The 19011-nt window shown below is 65.0% G+C and overlaps 1 protein-coding gene across 3 annotated transcripts; it reads right to left on the minus strand.

Moving 5' to 3' along the window:
* Positions 1 to 147: 147 nt before the first annotated feature.
* On the minus strand, positions 148 to 12668 carry SEMA3B (semaphorin 3B). 3 transcript variants are annotated; one of them, XM_032120654.1, is made up of 18 exons: positions 12505 to 12668; positions 5668 to 5795; positions 4646 to 4803; positions 4502 to 4564; positions 4294 to 4413; positions 4126 to 4219; positions 3918 to 4037; positions 3443 to 3588; positions 3237 to 3351; positions 3091 to 3160; positions 2862 to 3006; positions 2534 to 2753; positions 2353 to 2444; positions 2139 to 2180; positions 1887 to 2044; positions 1720 to 1775; positions 1502 to 1641; positions 148 to 1413 (listed from the first exon to the last, which is right to left on the minus strand). In XM_032120654.1, exons 1-18 carry the CDS (start codon positions 12651 to 12653, stop codon positions 973 to 975), a joined length of 2457 nt encoding a protein of 818 aa, XP_031976545.1. In that variant the 5' UTR covers positions 12654 to 12668; the 3' UTR covers positions 148 to 972. The 3 variants fall into 3 exon arrangements, with proteins under 3 accessions (XP_031976545.1, XP_031976546.1, XP_031976547.1); XM_032120655.1 differs by lacking the exon at positions 12505 to 12668 and adding an exon at positions 11959 to 12358; XM_032120656.1 differs by lacking the exon at positions 12505 to 12668 and adding an exon at positions 7348 to 7384.
* Between the last annotated feature and the right edge of the window lie 6343 nt (positions 12669 to 19011).

Genomic DNA, 19011 nt, shown 5'->3' on the forward strand with positions numbered 1-19011 from the left:
GCCTGCCTGTGCCCACCCCGGGGGCTCAAGTGTCAGGGCTGGGGTGCAGCCAGTGCTGGGACATGGTTTGTACTGGTGGCATGGTGTCACCAGAGCTTTGGGATGTGGCCAGTCCTGATGCCACCGCAGACAGCAGGAGGCAGCAGATTCTGAGGTCACCTTCGGTCACTGCTTTAATTGCTGCCGCTTGGCACTGGGTAAGTTTTGGTTTTCATCTTCCAGAAGTCAGTGGAGCTGAACGCACGGGGAGCTGGAAGCCTGGGGGAAACCTATCAACCTTGCCAATGTCCCTGCAGGTCTTGTCTCCCCTCAGCCCTCCAGTGCTGCCAAACATCCCACCCCTCTAGGCTTGCGGTGCCAGAGAGGGTCCACGTTGTGGGGCACTGGGCTGCCCCCCGAGTGCTTCCTGGGGCTCTGGGTCAGATGCGGGACCCTGGGCGGCTGAATCTGCTTTATTGTGCTCAATTAGTACAAGGTCCCCTGTGCCACTGTTCTACACCCAGGGCGGTGGGTGCCACCTTTACACCCCCTCCCATCTCCCCTTTGCGCCCCCCTCCTCCTGCTGGGCCCCTGTGTCCCACCAGTGCCTGTCCTGCCTGTCCGTGCTCCCACTCCTGCCTGTAGCCCTTTTGGGACCCGAGAGTGACCCTGCTGCGCCGTCCTCCCGCAGTGCCACGCTGAGGGGGCACTGCCTGGCCCTGCAGGTTTACATTCATCGTAACAGTCGTTAATAAATATTTCGGTGACTCTGCGATGCCGGCAGCCGGCTGGGTCCCCACCGGTGTTGGAGCCGGTGGCAAGGGCACTCGGCAGCCCCTCGGGGGGCTGCTCAGCCCGGCTGCCCTCCTGCGGCCCCGGAGCTGCAGCCCCCCGCCACTGCCCACGCAGCGCTGCCGGCAGGGCGGCCGAGGCTGTGCCCCACCTGCGGCCCCGCTCCTAGGCAGAGCCCGGCGCCCGGGGCCGACCCCCGGGTCACCAGGGGGATGCGCTGCGGGGGCCCCGCTCGGCCCGCGGCCCCTCGTGGGTGCGCCGGCGGCGGGCCCTGCGCGGCTCCTCGCCCTGCCCGCGGCCGGGGGGGCCGGCGGCAGTGCGGGGCGGTGGCGGGGGTCTTCCCCGGCTCCAGAGCCTCTGGCAGACCTTGTCCGTGGCTCCCAGCGGTGGGCGCTCCACCAGCTGGAGGAAGTCCCGGTACCAGACCTTGCGGCCGGGGACCCCGGCGGCGAGCTGGGGGTCTCCGGCAGGCGCCGCGCCCGTGGCCTGCCAGGCGCCGATCACCTCCAGAGAGAGCCGCAGCAGGGGCTGGGTGAAGCCGTGCTCGGTGGCGTGGCAGAGGTAGAGGCCGGCGTCGGCGCGCTGCACGCTGCGCAGCAGGACACCCCGCTCCGTCCGCACCACCCGCTCGTCCATCTGCACCTGCAGCACCCGTGGGGATGGGCGGTCAGCTCGGCACGGCACGGCACGGCACAGTCCCACCGGCGGCACCTGGCCAGGGGGAGCCTACCTCTCGCTGGGGATCGTTCAGGGTGCGCTGGTATGTCCAGAGAACGCGGGCTTGCAGGGATTTGGGGATGCACTCCAGAAAGACAGTGCTTCCCTCCACCCCATAGAGCTGCTTCTGGGGCACGCTGTCTCGCCCGGGATCTGCGGGGACACAGCCTGGCTGTCAGCCCCCCACCGTGGCAGGGGTGGTCCCCAGACTCTGGCTGGGTCCCAGCTCACCTTCAGAGCAAAGCACGTTGGGGTCACCGTTGCGGACATCCTGCCGGCGGAAACGCCTGTGGGAAGGTGGTGGAGGAGCAGGGGCTGCAGCGGCGTGACCTGTGCTCCTCACCATGGCCTCGGGGCTGGCTGGCTGCCCCAGCACTGCACCATGGCATGTCACCTACCTCTTGGTGTTGGGCACATAGCGGGTGCAGGTGTTGCCATCCCAGGCACAATACGGGTCCCGGGCTAGGCAGCACTCGGCACAGGCTTTGCCGTAGGCACTGCAGCGGTGCAGGGGCAGCTGGGCCAGCGCTGTGGTGGAGCCAGCGTAGAGCTGGTGCTGCGGGAAGAGCAGAGCTGAGTACCTCCATGCTGTGGCATGGGGCAAGGCAGAGCCATGGTGGACACAGGAATGCCCAGGGGTCCTCCCTTACCCGCTTGGAGGAAAGCTGCAGGCTGGTGATGGGGGAGGCATCCTGTGGACAGAGCATGGGCAGGAGTTAAGGGTGCATGGGGGAACCTGGGCATGCAGCCTACTGGCTCCCACATCCTGGCAGCTCGAGTGCCCTGGCACAACCCAGAGCATGGACAGCACACAGGGTGCTGCAGGGAAGTCTGACTGGTGGGATGTGGAGCCCTGACCCTCACCTGGAAGACCTGCAGCTCCTCCAGCAGCAGCGGCTCCATGCGGTGCCAGCTCTCCTTGGGCACTGAGACCACCTTCAGCACTGTGCCCACATCTGCAGGCAGGGAGGGATGAGGCCACAGGTCCCAGCCCCAGCATCCCCCTGCTCTCCCTCACTGCCCCATCCCTGGCATCACCACATGCCTGTGCCAATGAAGAGGACATCGTAGTGGCCATCAGCAGCGGTGACACGATCCACAGCAATGCGGGTGAAAGTGTAGGGCACGGCGGCTTGCAGGAAGAGGGGGCGTTGGCCATGGGGCAAGACAGGGTTGTACATCAGCGGGTGGTGACGGGCAAACTGGATCACCTCGTCTGGGAAGTCCTTGGTGGAGCCGAAGGTGCCGAAGGTTTTGCTGGGGCACTGCAGGGAGACAGCACTGGCTAAGCAGGGTATCACACCCCCTGCCCCCAACTCCAGGTAGTGGCATCCCACTGGTGGCACCAGCTGGGATGCCCCTACACCACGTACCATGCCTGGGCGGGGGTATGGCACACGCCCCTGGTATGACACCCACTGGTAGTTGGGCCCTTCCTTGTGTGCAAAGGGGCCCAGGAAAGCCCGGCGGATGTCGGCCATGGTGTAGACACAGACAGCTGAGCCTTGGAAAACAGAGCTGGTGGGAGAGAGAGGGGAAATATGTGAGGGGGCAAGGGGGGCACCACTGGGTATGTGCAGGTTACTGGGGAGGGGGCTTGACCTGGAGGTGGAGAAGATGGCATAGACCAGAGGGTTTCGCTTGTCTCTTGTCTGCAGCAGGAAAACGTCCCCTGCAAGCAGGGAAGGAATCAGTGCTGCCAGTTTTGCCCACAGCTACACTGGGGGGTCACATCCCCATTTACTCACGGAGCTCATCAAAGTGGGTGTCTGCCCCGTCGGGTCCTGGCACGGCGCAGATGAGCCGAGCCTTCAGGAATGTCGTCCACTTGTTCACCAGGCTACGCTGCCCACCCATGTCGTTCTGCCAGGAAAAGGAAGACACCAGTGTCAGCAGCAGCAGGTGGCACCTGGGCACCCGGGTCCCCAGCCCACCTGCCCGTGGATGCTCTCACCCGGCAGATTTGGCCGATGCGGGCGAAGCTGGTTTTGCCCAGCCCCTGCTGCCGTTCAACCGCTGTTTCACGGAAGAAGAAGTAGATCTTGTCGTCATCGGGGTCCTCACTCTCTGGCACCCAAAAAACGGCCACGAACTTGGGCTCTGGGGATAGAGGGGTGATGCTTCCAATGCCTCCACTAGCTCTGCTCCCCAGGGACCCTGGAGCACCTGTCGGGGTCCCAGGGGAGGGTGCAGAACCAACCCTGCCCAGCTGCAAGGCAGAGGCAGAGTGTGGATGGGACTCCACCAGACATCGGGGGTCTGGAGGGGACACAGGACCCCCTGAAGTCACCCTCTGGAGACAGTGAAGGATAGGGTACATCTGAGCCTGAAGGAGTCATTGCCCTGATGCTTCCAGGCAGCAGCACTGCCGTGCCAGGGTGCCAGCACCATTCCCCCCCACCCCAACCCTCCCAGCCCCCAGCACTGACCATTGAGCCAGCGAGAGTCATGCTGCTCCGTGCGGATGGAGGGACGCCGGCCCAGGCTGCGGAAGATGGTAAAGTCACGGCCCATCAGATCGGTGGCTACCCCAGAGTAGAGCTCCTCGCCTGGCAGGCACCGAGGGAAGCGTTATAGGGGACCCCCCGGCACCCCTGTGCCACACTGCACCCGGTACCGGGCTCAGCATTCCCTTACCCACAAGGACAGAGGCAGCTGTATGCCGGGGGTCATACGGGCTCTTCCCCTTGCCATCCTCAGTGTGGTGGGAGTCCAGCTTGAAAACAGGCTCCTGGAGAAGGGTAAGGATGGGAGGTGGGCAGGTGGCAGCAGCGGGGGGCTGTGGTGGTGCCAGGGGAGGCTCACTTCTGCATGCTGGCCAGCCTCGACGAAAGCACAGACTGGGTGGAAGGCACCAGTGCCACAGGCGTACAGGTGGGTGCGGTTGTAGGGGTGCAGGATCTTCACAAAGTTCATGCATTCAGCCTGGGGATGCAGGGAATGAAGGGTGAGGTGGTGCTGGGGCAGACCCCTGGTACAGCCCTGGCATCCCACAACACGCCCCATCACTCACAGTGATGTCCTTGCCGGCCCAGTTGCATTCTTCCCTCCACTCCACAGGAGCTGGCCAGTAGATCTGCGGGTGGAAAAGGGGATGCTCACAGCACCTGGTGCACCCGGGACTGCCCTGCCAGCATGTCTGCCCCTGCCCTGTTACCTTCCTGTCCCGCTGGCTGATATCATCCAGGGCCAAAGAGAGGAGGTGGTTCTTGGCACCCACGAAGAGACGGCCACGCTCCTCGTCCAGCAGCAGGGCCTCGTAGCAGCAGGAGCGCTCCAGCGAGAAGAGGCGCAGCCCATGGCGAGCCCACAGCTCTGCCGGGACCAACTGGCACTGCTCAGCCCGGCCCCGCCACTACCTGTCCATCTCCACTGCCCTGGACACATGCTCCAAGGCAGCCTGGATCAGGCCACGGCCCCCTGCCATGCCATCCCCTCCCCCAAACCTGTCCCACTGGCTTGACCAGGTTCACCAAGCCCTTGCCTGCCCAGCACTCATCCCCATCCAGCCCCACACCCATCCTTGTGTCCCCTGAGACTCATCCCCAAACCACCCAGCATCGATTCCCATGCCTCTCGGCACCCATCTCTGCACCGCTCCCCCGGCTCAGGCAGCAGGGGAGAAGTGGCCATTCCCTGCCCCGCGGAGCTAATCCCACCGTGGCGGGAACAAACAGCCCTTTGTCAGGCTGGGAGGAGAGCTCTTGCTGAGACCTGCTGCCGGACAAAGCCCCCTGCGCCGTGCTGGAGCCCAAGGAGCGGCCAGCCGGGACATGGCACCAGCTCTCTGGCTGGCACGACATTCCCACCAGGTATGGCACAGCTGTGGCTAGGGAGTGCCACCGTGGTGCACACACGGATAGGGGCACCTGAGCCGGCACATGCCGGGGCTGGGAGTGAGGTCCCAAGCACAGGCATGGCTCCAAGGGCAGGCAGGTGGCCCTGGGGGGGCTGGCATCAGGTAAGGAACATGGCAGGCAGTACCAACACCTGACAGCCCGCGGGGAGGGCGGCAGCAGTGCTGGGGACGTGCCGGTGCTGGGGTTTTGCACCCTTCCCACCACGCTGCCCCCCAGGATACTCCCGGCCCTCGGGACGATGCTGGGTGCTGCTGGCACGTAACCAGTGCACCCACACCTGACCCCAGGCCCCCCCACCCTGCCCGTGTCCCATGCTCACCGGGGAAGGACAGCTTGAGGCGGGGGGTGGCAGCGGGTGGGGGGCGGCCCGCGGCGAGGCCGCGCAGCAGGAGCAGGAGCAGGAGCAGCGTGCGGCTCATGGCCGGGGTCTGGCTGGTGGCGCCGCGGCTGGGGCAGAGAAACAAGACCTCAGCTCGGGTTACAGCGCCCTCCCCACAGCCCCCAGACCGCGATCCCTCCCCGATGCTGCCGACGGTGTCTGGAGAGCCCTGACCATCGGCATAGGGCAACTCCAGGCACGGCATGAGCGGATCTCCCATTGGGCTCGACCTGGCAGTAGGAGGGGACACGAGCCAGTCACATCCCTCCCTGTCTTTAGGCCCCCATTAATCCAGCCCCAAAACCTAATGGGCTTCGAGAACAGCCCTCCTGCTCCTGCCCATGGGGAAACTGAGGCAGCCCAGCCAAGCAGCATCCAGCCCTGCCCATGCCTGTCCGAGCCCATCAGCAGGAGGGTGCTGGGCTCTGCCCATTCCTGCCTGCAAGCACAGAGCTGTCCTATAGGAATGGGGACAAGGACAAGTAGTGACAACCAGATAGGGCACCCTGGATAGTCAGTGGGCTCCTGAGCACTGGGCAAGCTGTCCCTAATGGTAGTCATGGGGTCCCATGCCTCAGTTTCCCCCACTGCTACAGCCCCACCGTTAGCCCCTGGCCTTTCTTGTACCACCATACAAATGGGAGCAGGGTTTGGGGGGCTCTGGCTAAGTGAGTGCCCACAATACTCAGAGGGGCCCATGCCGGTGTGTCCACCACTCTGACGGGTGCCCACCACAAGGTGGGGAAGTGCTCCTCCGGCTCTGGCAGCAGCACACTCTCCCCTGAGGACCGGGAGGTGATGGTTATCAGGGCACTGTGCCAGAACAGAGATCCCACCTTGCCCCGCTGGCCATGCTGCAGTGCCTTGTGCAAGGCGCAAACTGAGCTATGCCGGTCATCAGCCCCTGTGGGCCTCACCAGGACACCAGTGACAACCAAAGCCCCACCACAGACCCGGGGATCGGTGCAATCCCCGAGGCTCTGCTGCCCTGCATGAGCTGGGAGCTAGTGGATGCTGCCCTGGAGGGTCACATATACATGGCATAGACTGGGGCTCCTGCGGGCAGGGCAGCACCCTCCAGGCTGGCCGGTGGAGATGAGCCCGGGGCAGGCAGCAGGCAGGGCCTGGCTGGGCGCAGTGCCGGGTCTGGCTGCCCGGTGTCCCGGCACGAAGGCGGTCAGCGCTAATGGCATTTACAGAGGCGCCGGGATGAGGCGCGGGACCCGCCGGGCTCTGGCAGCCCCGACGGCTGCCGCCAGCCAGGGCCGTGCCGGGGCACCGGGGGCCTCCCGTTTCCCCGCACTCGCCGAGCGGCCAGGGCTGACCCCCGGGCGCGGACCCGCGTGGCTCTGACCCGGCTGGCACGGGGGGCCGGATGGGGGGCAAGCAGCAGCGGCAGCACCACAGACCCTCGGTGTCAACCCTGGAGGATCTAGCCCGCGAAACTCCCCGTGCCAACCCCGACGCCAGCCCTCCGGTGCCAGAGGGGACACGAACCCCGCCGCGAGCCCCACGGTACCAGCACGGGCAGCCCCCCCAGAAGGCAGCGCAGAGACCCCATCCTGGGACACTCTCCGGCCACCCGCGTACTCTGCCGGCTCCCCGACCCCCGGCACCCACCTGTGTCCCGGCTCGGCTCGGCCCGGCCCGGCCCCGCCCGCCGCGTCCGCCGGGAGGGAGCGGGGCGGCCCCGCGGGGCGGGGCGGGGCGGGGCCGGGGGCGCGCACAGGGACACGCACACGTGTGTGCGGACACACATTCACAGCAGACACGCGGGCACCCTCACACATACACAGGCACACAGGCGAGCACCCACGGACACTCACACAAACACACACACAGCCGTGCTGGCACCGGGGTGACACTCACGGGGATACCCACGGTGACACCCGCTGCCGCCGGGGCAGAGCTGAGGATGCCACGCTCAGCACACGTGTGGCTCAGCACACCAGTGGTGGCGGGGCTACCTCCTCCCCGGGACAGGCACTTGCCTGCCCGGGTGTGGGGGCCGTGCCGGGGGATGCCGGGGACGTACCGGGGGTATGGGGGGCCAGTCCCGCGCCCCGCTCAGCTGCAGCCCAGATGTCTGGCCTGAGCCCAGCCCCGAGCAAACAAAATTCCTCCGCTGCCTCCCATTTTCCAGCTGCCGCTGCCAAGAATAGCAAGTGCCGAGTGGTGCCGGCAGCGGGGCCACGCGTGCCTCGGCGGGCAGGGCTCGGAGCGGGGGGAACACGAGCTGCCTTGGGGGCCACACCTGCCTTGTTCTCCCCGTGCCCCTGACTGTCCATACCTGCGGGTGCAGGAGTCCAGGAAGGCAGGTCCAGAATCAGCGGGGAGGCAGAGCTGCAGGCAGGCAGGGGTGCAGGCAGCAGACTGCAGGCAGGTGCAGGGTGAGTGGGGAGGCAGGAGTGCGGGCAGAAGTGGGTGCGGGCAGGTGCAGGCAGTGGGTGCCAGCCGGCAGCGAGTGCAGGTGGGCTGGCAGCGAGTGCGGGCGGGCCAGCAGCAGGGCAGGCAGGGCAGGTGCAGGCAGGCAGCTGGCACAGTCAGGCAGTGAGTTCAGCAGGAAGCCAGAGCCGTGCAGGCAGGCCAGCAGTAGGCAGAAGCTGTGCCAGGCAGGGTGCCCGGGCAATGCCCTTCTGTCCCACTGCCAGTAACCCTCGTGCTGCCAGCCCTGGTACTCTGGCATGCTGGCAGGCTCTGTTCCAGCACCACCACTCGTTCTTCTCCTGGCTGTGCCACAGTGCTGAGTGGCAGCCAGCCCAGCCCAACCCAGCTTTGTGGGCAGCAAAGGGGACAGAGACAGCAAAGAGACGGGTGGGGCAGCAGAGGAGCTGGCACCGGTACGGCAGGGGTTACTCTGCTGTAAGACTTTGTCCAGGCACCAACAGGACTTTGGGCTGGGTGGCCCCCACACGGCTGGGCATGGCGTCCCTGTGCTTACCGTCCCAGGACGGCAGGCTGAGATGGTGGGGACAGGGATGTCGTGCCCAGCCCTGCACAGTGGGCACTTTCCTGTGCTATTCCAGCACAGTGCCTCAGTTTCCCTTCACCCAGCTGGGACTTTTCCAACTGCTGCCACTCCCAGCAAGCGTGGCGAGGTGTCCAGGTGACGTCACCATCACCCCAGCCCTGGAGCCCTGCGGGGACCTTGCTGGCAGCGGCTCCGCCTGGAGAAACCATCAAGCGTCAGAAGGGCCGGGCTTCCATCCCGGAAAAAACGGCGCGGGAGGGATGCGCCACGTCGGCCGCCGGCCACCCCTTCCTGCCCCACCGGGTGCTCTGGGCAAGCACCAGAGCCACTGGGCACTGGCATGATGACAGTCCCCATCTCGAATGGGCATCGCCACTAGCATCCCGTCCTCATCCCTGCACTCTCTGCCAGCCCGCGGAAGGCTTCACAGCCAGGTGCCGGTGGCCTGGCTCCCTGCCAGCGCGGGGGTGTCACTGCCAACGGCACCAGCAGGTGCTGGCGCTTTCGCTCTTTGATCCCGCCCCTGCCGCTGGCAGATCCGCACCCAGGGATCGCTGCCTCGGCCAAATCTCCCCTGGCGGTTCCGGCTCCGGTAAGCGTGTGTAGCTCTGCCGGCAGCGCCCGAGCCCCCAGCAGTGTTTGCGGTAGGAAACGGCTCCTCTGCACCCCGCAGGGCTCCGGGGGCGGGGCGGCAGCAGGCAGCGGCCAACGCTCCTGCACCTCCTGTGCCGGCTGAGGCAGCAGGGCATGGGATGTATCCATGCCATCAAATGGGGGACCAGAACCACTGGCTGCTGGATACCCTGCATGGAGGGACAAGGGCTGGGATGGGGCATCCACCAGCCCTCAGGATGGGTACAAATCCTGCACCCCAAACGGGAATGGTACCTTGCCCTGGTGATTCCGTGGGGACCTGCGGGGTGACTCCCCCAAGGGTGCTACAGGGTGGTCCCCCATGTCTCTGGTGGAGCCATCATGGCTGAGGACATGCAAAACCCAAGGGTCAAGGTGAGCTGCGTCATGACACCCGGTGCCATAAGCATCTCTATGACACATGGGCTTGGCACGGCACTGCTCCCCAGCCAAGAGACGGGCTTGTGCAGCAGGGTGGCCTTTGCTAGCACTGCCAGTGACACTGCCAACTTGTCAGCAGGGGAGGAGTGAGGCATCCTCACCCCAGCCTACACCCATGACCTGGACACAGGGATACGCTGCTCAAACTAGTATCCGCTGGGTCTGGAAACCCCAAAAAGCTGTTGGTGGTTTGTGATGGCACTAAAGATGTGGCTTTAGGACTTCTTTGGGAGTCCATCTGTGGCACATAGTGTTGGGCCATAGGATGGCATCAGGCCTTGTGAGGCTGCCACATTCCTGGTGCAGGGGAAGGATGTGCCAGGCAGGTGACAGAGCCCATGGCATCCCAAGTGTGAGGGCTTGTCTGGCAGCAAGCAAACGTGCCTGAGACAGCTGCATCCTTGTAGCACAGCATGGTGGCGAAGTCCCAGGGGACACCAGCTCTAGGCTCACACCCTGTCTGTGGATACATGCACCCCGACCCTGTGTCCACCCCCCAACACAGCACTCTGGTGCGAGACCCCAGCATCTGTGGCCCCAGAGCATTCCAGCCGGGATTAGGTACCGGCTCCTGGCAGCACCATGCTGGTGTAGCCCAGCTAATCCCCTTTTAATTGTCCCAACCCTGTGCCGGCCTGATCTGGGCTGCCCAGGGGGTGGGGGTGTTGTGTGCATCCTAGTGCCTGAGCATATCTGGGGTGCTGCCATCGTGTGTCCCTTCTGTGGGACCGAGCCATGGGGTACATGGTGAACCTTTGGGGTGATAATGAAGGGGGGGATGTCCATCCCCCAGGTGCAGGACAATGGCTTTTTGGAAAGGGAAAGGGAGGGATCCTGGTCTTACAGGATCCTATCCTCCTGACCCGAGGTGACCACTTGCCCTTGGCTTCGTGTCTGCCAGCAGCCAGGCTCTGCGACAGGCAGAGGGGCCATGTGCCTTGCACTGAAAACCACTGAAGCTCCTCAAAACCATACGTGGGGCAGGAGCAGGACACCCAAGTTTTCTGCCACCATCGAAGCCCTCTCCCCACCCCAGCAGGAGGGCAGCGGGAGATGCTGGCTGAGCCCCCCTGCCTGCTGCCCTGCCCATGTCCCTTCGGCCCTGCCCTGTGCCACACCAACCAGCGGCATCCAGCTCCTTAGGCTTTAAAAATAGGCTGGTGTCCCTGCCATGGGGTCAGTAATTTTTGCCAGGGTGTGTCTCTTTGGGAAGAACGCGGATCCATTCATCTTCTCCTGCTGGCCTGGCTGCATCCACACCCAGGGCTGATGTCAGCCCCTCGTTGCCCACTTGCCCCGGGCCAAAGCAGTACAGCCATGGCCACCTTGGGCACAGGCAATGTCTGGTGGGATGGTGAGGGTGGGGAAGTGAGGACAGGAGTGTCCAGCTGCCCCCCCGAGCCCTCCTGCTCCCCATCTTGGGCATCTTGCCCCCAAAGCTGGTGGCACCAGGGAGCACAGCATTCCATGGCACCCAGCAGCACCCAGCCAGGCCGTGGTGGAAGAGTCCTGGCACCCTCTTCTCTCACCCTTCTCCTCTCACCCCGGCCCCCCAACACAACAGCCACTTCAGATCGCCTCCCACGGTGCTCCCGGGGGGCTGTGCCGGCTGGGAAGGCTGCGGGGGCCGCCGCCGAGCATAATGGGGCTATTGATGGCCGAGCCAGCGGCCCCGGCACGGCACAATGGGGCCTTGTCTGCTGGCCCAGCTCCCGCTCCTGCCCAGCCCCGTGCCCAGCCTCAGGATACCCCCTTTCCCGATTGCCTTGGAGCTCGCCCAGGTGCTGGCCAGGACAAACCCTGCCTTGACCGAGCCAGTGAGTACTGTGAAGGAGCAGCAGGTGGGAGGCCACCAGGTGAGCCCCCCCTTCTCATAAACCCGTGCCCAGGGAAGGAGCATTGCTTGGGAAACTTCCCAGCATGGTGGTCCTCACCCCTGCCACCCCCACTGGGACCGGGCTTAGGGGTTCCTGTTCAGTTGTGGGGTGACAGGAACAAGGAGGTGGTACATGCCCAGTGACGCCTTCACTTCCCTCTCAGGACCATGTCCGAGCCCGCTGGCACCCAGTACCCACCGAGGGGAAGCAGGGACCTCACTGCTCCCCACGGAGCTCCATAGTCCCAGTCCCCCAACCCCATGGCCCCCCTCAGTGGGCCAGCCCGGTGCCCCAAATCCACCATCTCACCTGCTGTGGTGCGTGGGCTCTGCCGGAGCCCGCCTGCCTCCTTGTCCGGCGGGTAAGCTGGGGCTCTGGCTGCCGCCTGCTCTTTAAACCCCAAATCCCCGGTGCTGGGCGCCAGTCCCGCCAGCGGCGGGGGTGGAGGGAGGGGATGCAAAGCCCCGGTCCCTGCTCCCGGGGCCGGCACCAACAAAAGGCAACTGTGTCGTGTGTCCTCCCTCTGCACCCAACGACCTGGTTGGCTGCTTGGGAACAGCCCCTCGGGACCCCAGGGCTTTCTGGGGTGCTGCCACCCCCTCTGCCTGCACTGGAAAGTGAGGAGAGGTGCGAGCAAGCCTAGGATCCCTGATCACAGCCGCGGTACATCCCGATGTCCCCAAGCACCCGTTCCTGCCTGCTTGGTCCTGTTCCTGCCTTGGAGGAGTGCCAGGGTGAAGGCACTTATCACCGTCTCAGTGCCTCATCTGCTCCTGCAAAGCCCAGCCCAGCAGGGCTGGAGGGGGAGGAAGGGGATGTGGCTGCTGCCGTGGTGCCCGTTCTGGGGGGACTCACCCCATGGTACCCCCATAGCTGCCGTGGGGCCGGGTGGCTGCCTGCGGAGCATCCCCGCGGTCCGAAGGCCGAGCAGCCGGTGACTCCTCATTAATGTGGGGTAAATGTGTAACAAGTTCTCGGCTGGGCTGGGGCGGTTTGAGCCGCATGACTCCTGTTGTCTTCCCGGCATCCTGGGAAATGGGGATTTAGTGGCTCTATCGCGATAAGAGCCACTCAGCCGGGGCAGGAGGGAGAAGGAAAGTCCGTCTTGTGGCGGGACACACTGGGGTGAACAGTGCTGGCTGGACGGAACAGAGTGGGCAGCGTGCTGGGCTGGGCTGGGCACAAGCCCATTGCCGGAGGGAGAGAGGATGATCTCAGCCCGTCTGCCCTCCAAGAGGGCATGAGGTGAGACAGCCAAGGGAGCCAGGCTCTGTTCAGCAGTGCATGGGAGGCAATGGGCACCACTATAATAAAAAAACAGAACAGGAAATTCCATCTGGAGGCAAGGGAATGTGTTTTTCTTCTGTGACAGTGGCCAGGTGCTGACATGGCTGTGCCAGAGGCTGCAGAGCATCCAGCCATGAGGATCCGTGCCCAGGCAGCCGGCACCAGCTGAGCCACTCCTGCCGTGGGGTGGGCTCAGGACAGCCAGGGACTCTGCCAGTACTGTGCCAGGCCCCAGCCTCAATCCTGGCAGCTGTGACCGTGCAGGTGGAGAGGGGCTGGAACGCATGATCCTGGGATGTCAGTGCTGCCACAGAGCTGGGCTCTTAGCATGTTGTCCCAGAACTGACAGTGGGTCACTGTGCTGTGCCATGTGGTGCCGTGGGAAGCCCCAGGGCACCTCACCGTGTTGAGCTCCATGGAAAGCACTGGGGTGGCCACAGGCCTCGGGAAACAGGTGACCTCCAATGGAGAGGTGCCAGGCAGCGTGGCCACCATTTCCCATGGGATAGACTGAAGGAGACTGGGGCTGTCCCACACAGGGGCAGGCAGAGTTCTGGGGTGCAAGCTGGGGGAGAGGGCTTGCTGGGACACAGATCTGGGGGGGACATGGGCTGGAGTGATATGGGTGTGACAAGGCACTGAGTGCTGGGGAAGCCCCAGTGGGGCCAGGCTGGGTGCAGGCACGGGGGAGGGAGTGTGGGCAGTGGGCGGGCAGGGGGCGGGCAGGGGGCAGCGGGCAGGGGGCGGGGAGCAGTCAGGGGGCGGTCAGGGGGCGGTCAGGGGGTGGTCAGGGGGTGGTCAGGGGGCGGTCAGGGGGCGGGCAGCGGGGAGGGGTCAGGGGGTGGTCGGGGCCGGGCAGCGGGCAGGGGGCGGTCAGGGGGTGGGCAGGGGGCGGGCAGGGGGCGGGCAGGGGGCAGCGGGCAGGGGGCGGGCAGGGGGCGGGCAGGGGGCAGCGGGCAGGGGGCGGTCAGGGGGTGGGCAGGGGGCGGGCAGCGGGCAGGGGGCGGTCAGGGGGTGGGCAGGGGGCGGGCAGGGGGCGGGCAGGGGGCAGCGGGCAGGGGGCGGGCAGGGGGCGGGCAGGGGGCAGCGGGCAGGGGGCGGTCAGGGGGTGGGCAGGGGGCGGGCAGCGGGCAGGGGGCGGTCAGGGGGCGGTCAGGGGGCGGGCAGGAGGTGGGCAGGGGGCGGTCAGGGGGCGGTCAGGGGGCGGTCAGGGGGCGGTCAGGGGGCGGGCAGCGGGCAGCGGGCAGGGGGCGGGCAGGGGGCGGGCAGGGGGCAGCGGGCAGGGGGCGGTCAGGGGGTGGGCAGGGGGCGGTCAGGGGGTGGGCAGGGGGCGGGCAGCGGGCAGGGGGCGGGCAGGGGGCGGGCAGGGGGCGGGCAGGAGGTGGGCAGGGGGCGGTCAGGGGGCGGTCAGGGGGCGGTCAGGGGGCGGGCAGGGGGCGGGCAGCGGGCAGGGGGCGGGCAGGGCGCGGCTGTGCCGCCGGCTGCCGGCAGAGGGCGGTCGGGCACCGGTCCGGCCGTGCCGCTCCCCCCGCGCTCGCCGCCGGTGCCCCCGCGCTCCCCGGTGCTCCCGGGCAGGGCCATCGCCAGCCCACAGAGTCACGGGACGGCCGTGTCCCGCGTGGGTGGTGTGGGGTCACCAACACCGTGCCCGTCCCTCCAGCCGGTGGGAACCGGGAGCGGCTGGCCGGCGGCGGGGGATGGCGGGGGCCGGTGCTGCCGTAGCGCCGCGCTGACCTTGCCGGCGGCACAGCGAGAGCGGGCAGCGCTCTGGGCAGAACCGGCGGAGCTGGAGCAGCCGCCCGTGGCCTGGCACCCACGGCCTGACCTTCGCAGGGACAGCTGTAGTGCCGGCAGGGCAGCTGGGGGCCTGTATCCCCATCCCTGGTATGGTGTCACCACTGTGTCACCGTTGTGTCACCATTGTGTCACCATTGTGTCACCATTGTGTCACCATTGTGCCACGGTGGCCACTGATGCTGGTGATGGCATTCCCCATACCCATCCCAGCCCTCATCTGTGCTTGCTGCAACCCACTGAGCCCAGTGCTGGTGGCAGGTGGGTCCTGCTGCTCACAGGCAGGGTGGGCATCCCAGGAGTGCCACGGAGCAGGTGGTAGGACTTTGAGTGGTGTGGGATGTGCCGAGAGGGGGTGGGACTGGAGTTGGCCTCTGGTATCCCCCTGGCATCTGGTGGGACTGGGGTGCCTCTCCGACGGGGGAGCTCTGGAAAGGGTGCCGGGGGGATTTCTGTGAAGCACCATGCTCTACTGGTGGGGGAAGGTTTCAGGGAACTGGGCTGTGAAGGAAACATGTGAGGCGGCTACGCAAGGCCATGGCACGTGCCCCGGGCTTGTGCTGGCCTCCTGCCACCAACTGGCTGGCCCTGGCCGGCCCACAGACCCAGGGACTGGCCCAGCCCCACGGCAAACAGCGCTGAATTGGGCGAGCTGACTCTTGGACTGGGCAAGGAGGGATGACCCCACACTGAGGACCAGTGGTCTCAGTGCCACGCTGGCCGTGCCTCGCTTCCCCCATTGCGGGCAGTCCGTCTGCCAGCACGGTGGGTGCTTATCCTGGTTTCTGTTTCCTCCTCCCGGCTCAGCCCCTGCAGCCCCTGGACTCACTCCTGGCTGCGGCGCAGGTGGGTCAGTACCATTATCCCCCTGGCAGCACCAGGCAGAGCGGTGCAGAGGTCCCAGGGACAGGAGCACTGGGGGTGCCGGGGGCTGGCTGCATGCCGGCAATGGCAGGAGCCGGCTGGGGCTGTTTTCCTCTCTGTTTGCTCGGCCCTGGGGACGGCCAGCGATGCGGATCAAGGCCGGCGTCCTTCGGGCAGCCAATTGTCGGCCAGCTCGGAGGGGAGGGAGAGGGGCAGCTGCCCCAGGGCTTTCCCAACCCTGGAGAGGGCCACCATGCCAGCCCTGCCCAGCCTGAAACAGCACCAGGTTTAGTCCACCCAAACACAAGGCTGGGTGATGCCAGCAGGGACCCAGAGGTGCCCGCTGACACTCAGCACCCGGCACTCCCCAGCTGCCCCCTGGTTGGGGCGGGCACCCCACATCCCCCCACAGGGCTGGGGGACATGGCAGCCTCAGTCCTGAGCAGCAGCACGTCCTTCTGTGCTTCTCTCACTGAATCCTTTTCCCTGATGGGCCATGAAAGGGCCTTTATCCTCTCTCCTCCTCATGGCTGGATCACACCCGACAGGAGCCTGTGGTGGACTGGCTGGCCCTGGGAGTGACAGTCACACCCCCCAGTGTGGAGGTTCAGGACAGCCCTATGGGTGCCTCCGTAGGGAGCTGGAGCAGACTGCCCTTTCATGGGGACTGCAGGGACCATATCTGCTCCTTGGTCAGCTCTGGACTGACCACAGCGCCCCGGGGAGAGGAGGGACACAGCTGTGGCCACATCTCCATTTTTGGCCCAGTTATAAATAACTCTAAACAAGGATGCTACAGTTGTCTGGGCTGAAAGGTGTCCCCGGTCCTCCCCTGCTCCCTGGTCCCCAGCTCCCCAGCCATCTGCCACCCTGCTGCCCAGGCCCTGGGCATTATGCCTGGCATCCCCTGGGGGCCTCCCAGCCGACTCCACGCTCCCTGACAGCTTGCAGGAAGCTTGGAGATGAACAGGAGAGCCCTCTCCCCAGGGACTGGAGACCCCTCAACACTGCCCCACATTTCCTTCCACTGCCTCATGCTGCACTGCTGGCATCGCCTTGTGCCTCCTCAGAGGTTCTGGCAGCTGCCTGAGCTCCCTGCCTGTCCTCAGGAAGCCTGGGTGGCTGCAGTGTGGAATGCCGAGCTCCCTGTGGGATGGAGGACCCCGAGGCTTGGGGAGCTGATGGAAGGCAGCTCCCAGCCCAGAGAGACTCAGGTCCTGTGAGCAGAGGTCCCCCAGCAGAGTGGAGCTGCATCACCATCCTGAGGGATAGTTGCCAGATCATCCCTCCAGCAGCTGATGGCACCCAACATCTCTTTGCCCACCCAAGAGTAAAAATACTGCTGGCTACATGCCTGGCTTTCCAGTGGGATGTGGGGAGCAACAGAGCCCAGCAACTGGGGACACTGGGGAAACAAGCCAAGACTCAGGGGAGCTGGGCACTGGGTGCTGCATGTTTCAGGAGCATCATGGCTACTTGGGTTTGTTTGGCTTGAAAGTCATTTGAGTTGCGTTTAAAGGCATTACAGTCCTTGCTAAGTCCTTGCTTAATTACCTTAATGGCATTTAAGCTTTTGCTGCAGGATGGTCAGCCCACAGAAACAAAGCCCCTGGCCCTGGTGGGGCTGTGGGTGCTGCCAGTGGGGACAGTGGAGACATGGCTGTCCTGCCTGGGTGGCAGAGATGAGCAGGCTGCCAGGAGGTGCCAGCACCTCTGGAGAGGACTGAAGGGACAGTCTCCCTGTGCCAACAGGAACAGTTTATTCCCACATCTTAGGGCTCAGAGCATCCTCCTGCCCTCAAGTGCTCCCAAGCAGCCATGGTGCTTGCTGGGTTGGAGCTGGGGGAGCCTGTGTAGGTCCCTCCAAACCCCTCAGTGGTGCAGGGAGAAGCATCAGGGTTATCCAATGTCCTCCAGTCCTTGGTTCCCAGCTTGTGGCTTGGCACAGAGGTGATTGAGGCACGGATAACCCACCCTTCAGGTCTGCTGGGCAGCGCTTTGCTTCTGGTTTCTGTAAAGTTAATTGGTTTCGAGGTTCCAGGAACAAACGAAGGAGAAAAACCCACTCTCCGATGTGCGGGATCATTGAATGCTCTCTGGTGAGTTATAATTGCAAATCATGTTTTGAAATCACATTAACCAATTAGCCCGTGTTGTTGTTGTGCCCTGCCACATGACAGCATGTGCCGCGAGGGAGGCTGCGGTCAAGGGCGAGGGAGCGGGCCACCAGCTGCTCCCCGCCACCTCCATGTCCAGGCACAAGCCACCAGCACTGGGGTGCTTCTGTGGAGGGAGGGTGGGGGGAAGGAAGGCTCCAGCCCTGGACGTGGCCTCGGGTGTCACTCTGGAGTCCACCCAGCCCATGCTGCTGGCCACAGGCATCCCTCTGCTCTTTACAATCAGCATTCCTTTTGTGCCTCACTCGCTTCATGGTTATGGGGTCAAGACAGCAGTGGGGGTCTTGGAGCCCCTCTGTGTGCTGGCCCCTATGTGTGATGGGCACTGGAGGCACCCACTGGAATCTTCCTGGAAAGGGCAATCTCCAGGAGACTTCTCGCTCGAGAGGTCACGGTGGTGGCGGGGGGAACACTGCTTGGGCTGCAAATCTAACCATTATCTCTGCCCTATCTTCCTGCCATCTGGGCTCTGGGAGCAGCGGGCAGAGGCAGGCAGCAGCAGGCAGCAGCTCAGGGGCCGGGGGAGGAAGCTGAGCGTGACAAGGAGAGCGTGCCCCAGCCATACATGGCACCCACTGCTTTGTGCCTGGGTCCTGGGCTGGCCTTGTCCGTGCTGGGATGTTTGAGGCTGAGGGGTTTTATGGGTTCACTTAAATCTTCAGTCTCGAAGCACAGCTGAAGGATAAGAAACAGGACAGCTTTTGGCTGGGGGGAATGGTGAGAAGGCAAACCCCACAGAGGTGTGCTGAGGACGAGGGCTCTGGCACGGCACTCGGCTCCCTGCCATTGGTGAGGCAGGATGCTGCTGGCGGGATGAGCCGTGCTGTGCCGTGCTCCCCTGAAGGCTCCTCACATACGGGAATCCAGCGTCAAACTTTCCAGCCAGCTGGAGAAAACCACACGACTGCAATTTTGCAATCCACTGGAGCCCTGACACCACCAGAGCCACTGGGGAGACTGGCTGGAGCTGCCTGAGGAAGCACTGTTGACCAGAGGGCTCAGGGGCTCGAGAGCAGGGTCTTTGCCCACCCCTCTCATGGCTCCTCACTATGTCTCCAGCCCGGCTGCACGAGCCTGCAGCTACTGTGTGCCCACTGCGGGATGCTGGGACAGGCTTTGGGAGGTTTGGGGGACATCTTCGCTCTCTTTTCCTCTTCTCCTCACTGCTTTGATTTTCTGCAAAACTTCAGTTTGGCACGGTGGAGCCCATGTCCTCTGCCCACCCGGAAAGTGGGAACAC

The sequence above is a fragment of the Corvus moneduloides genome, chromosome 11 (genome assembly GCF_009650955.1).
Source record: "Corvus moneduloides isolate bCorMon1 chromosome 11, bCorMon1.pri, whole genome shotgun sequence".
Taxonomy (NCBI): Eukaryota; Metazoa; Chordata; class Aves; order Passeriformes; family Corvidae; genus Corvus; species Corvus moneduloides.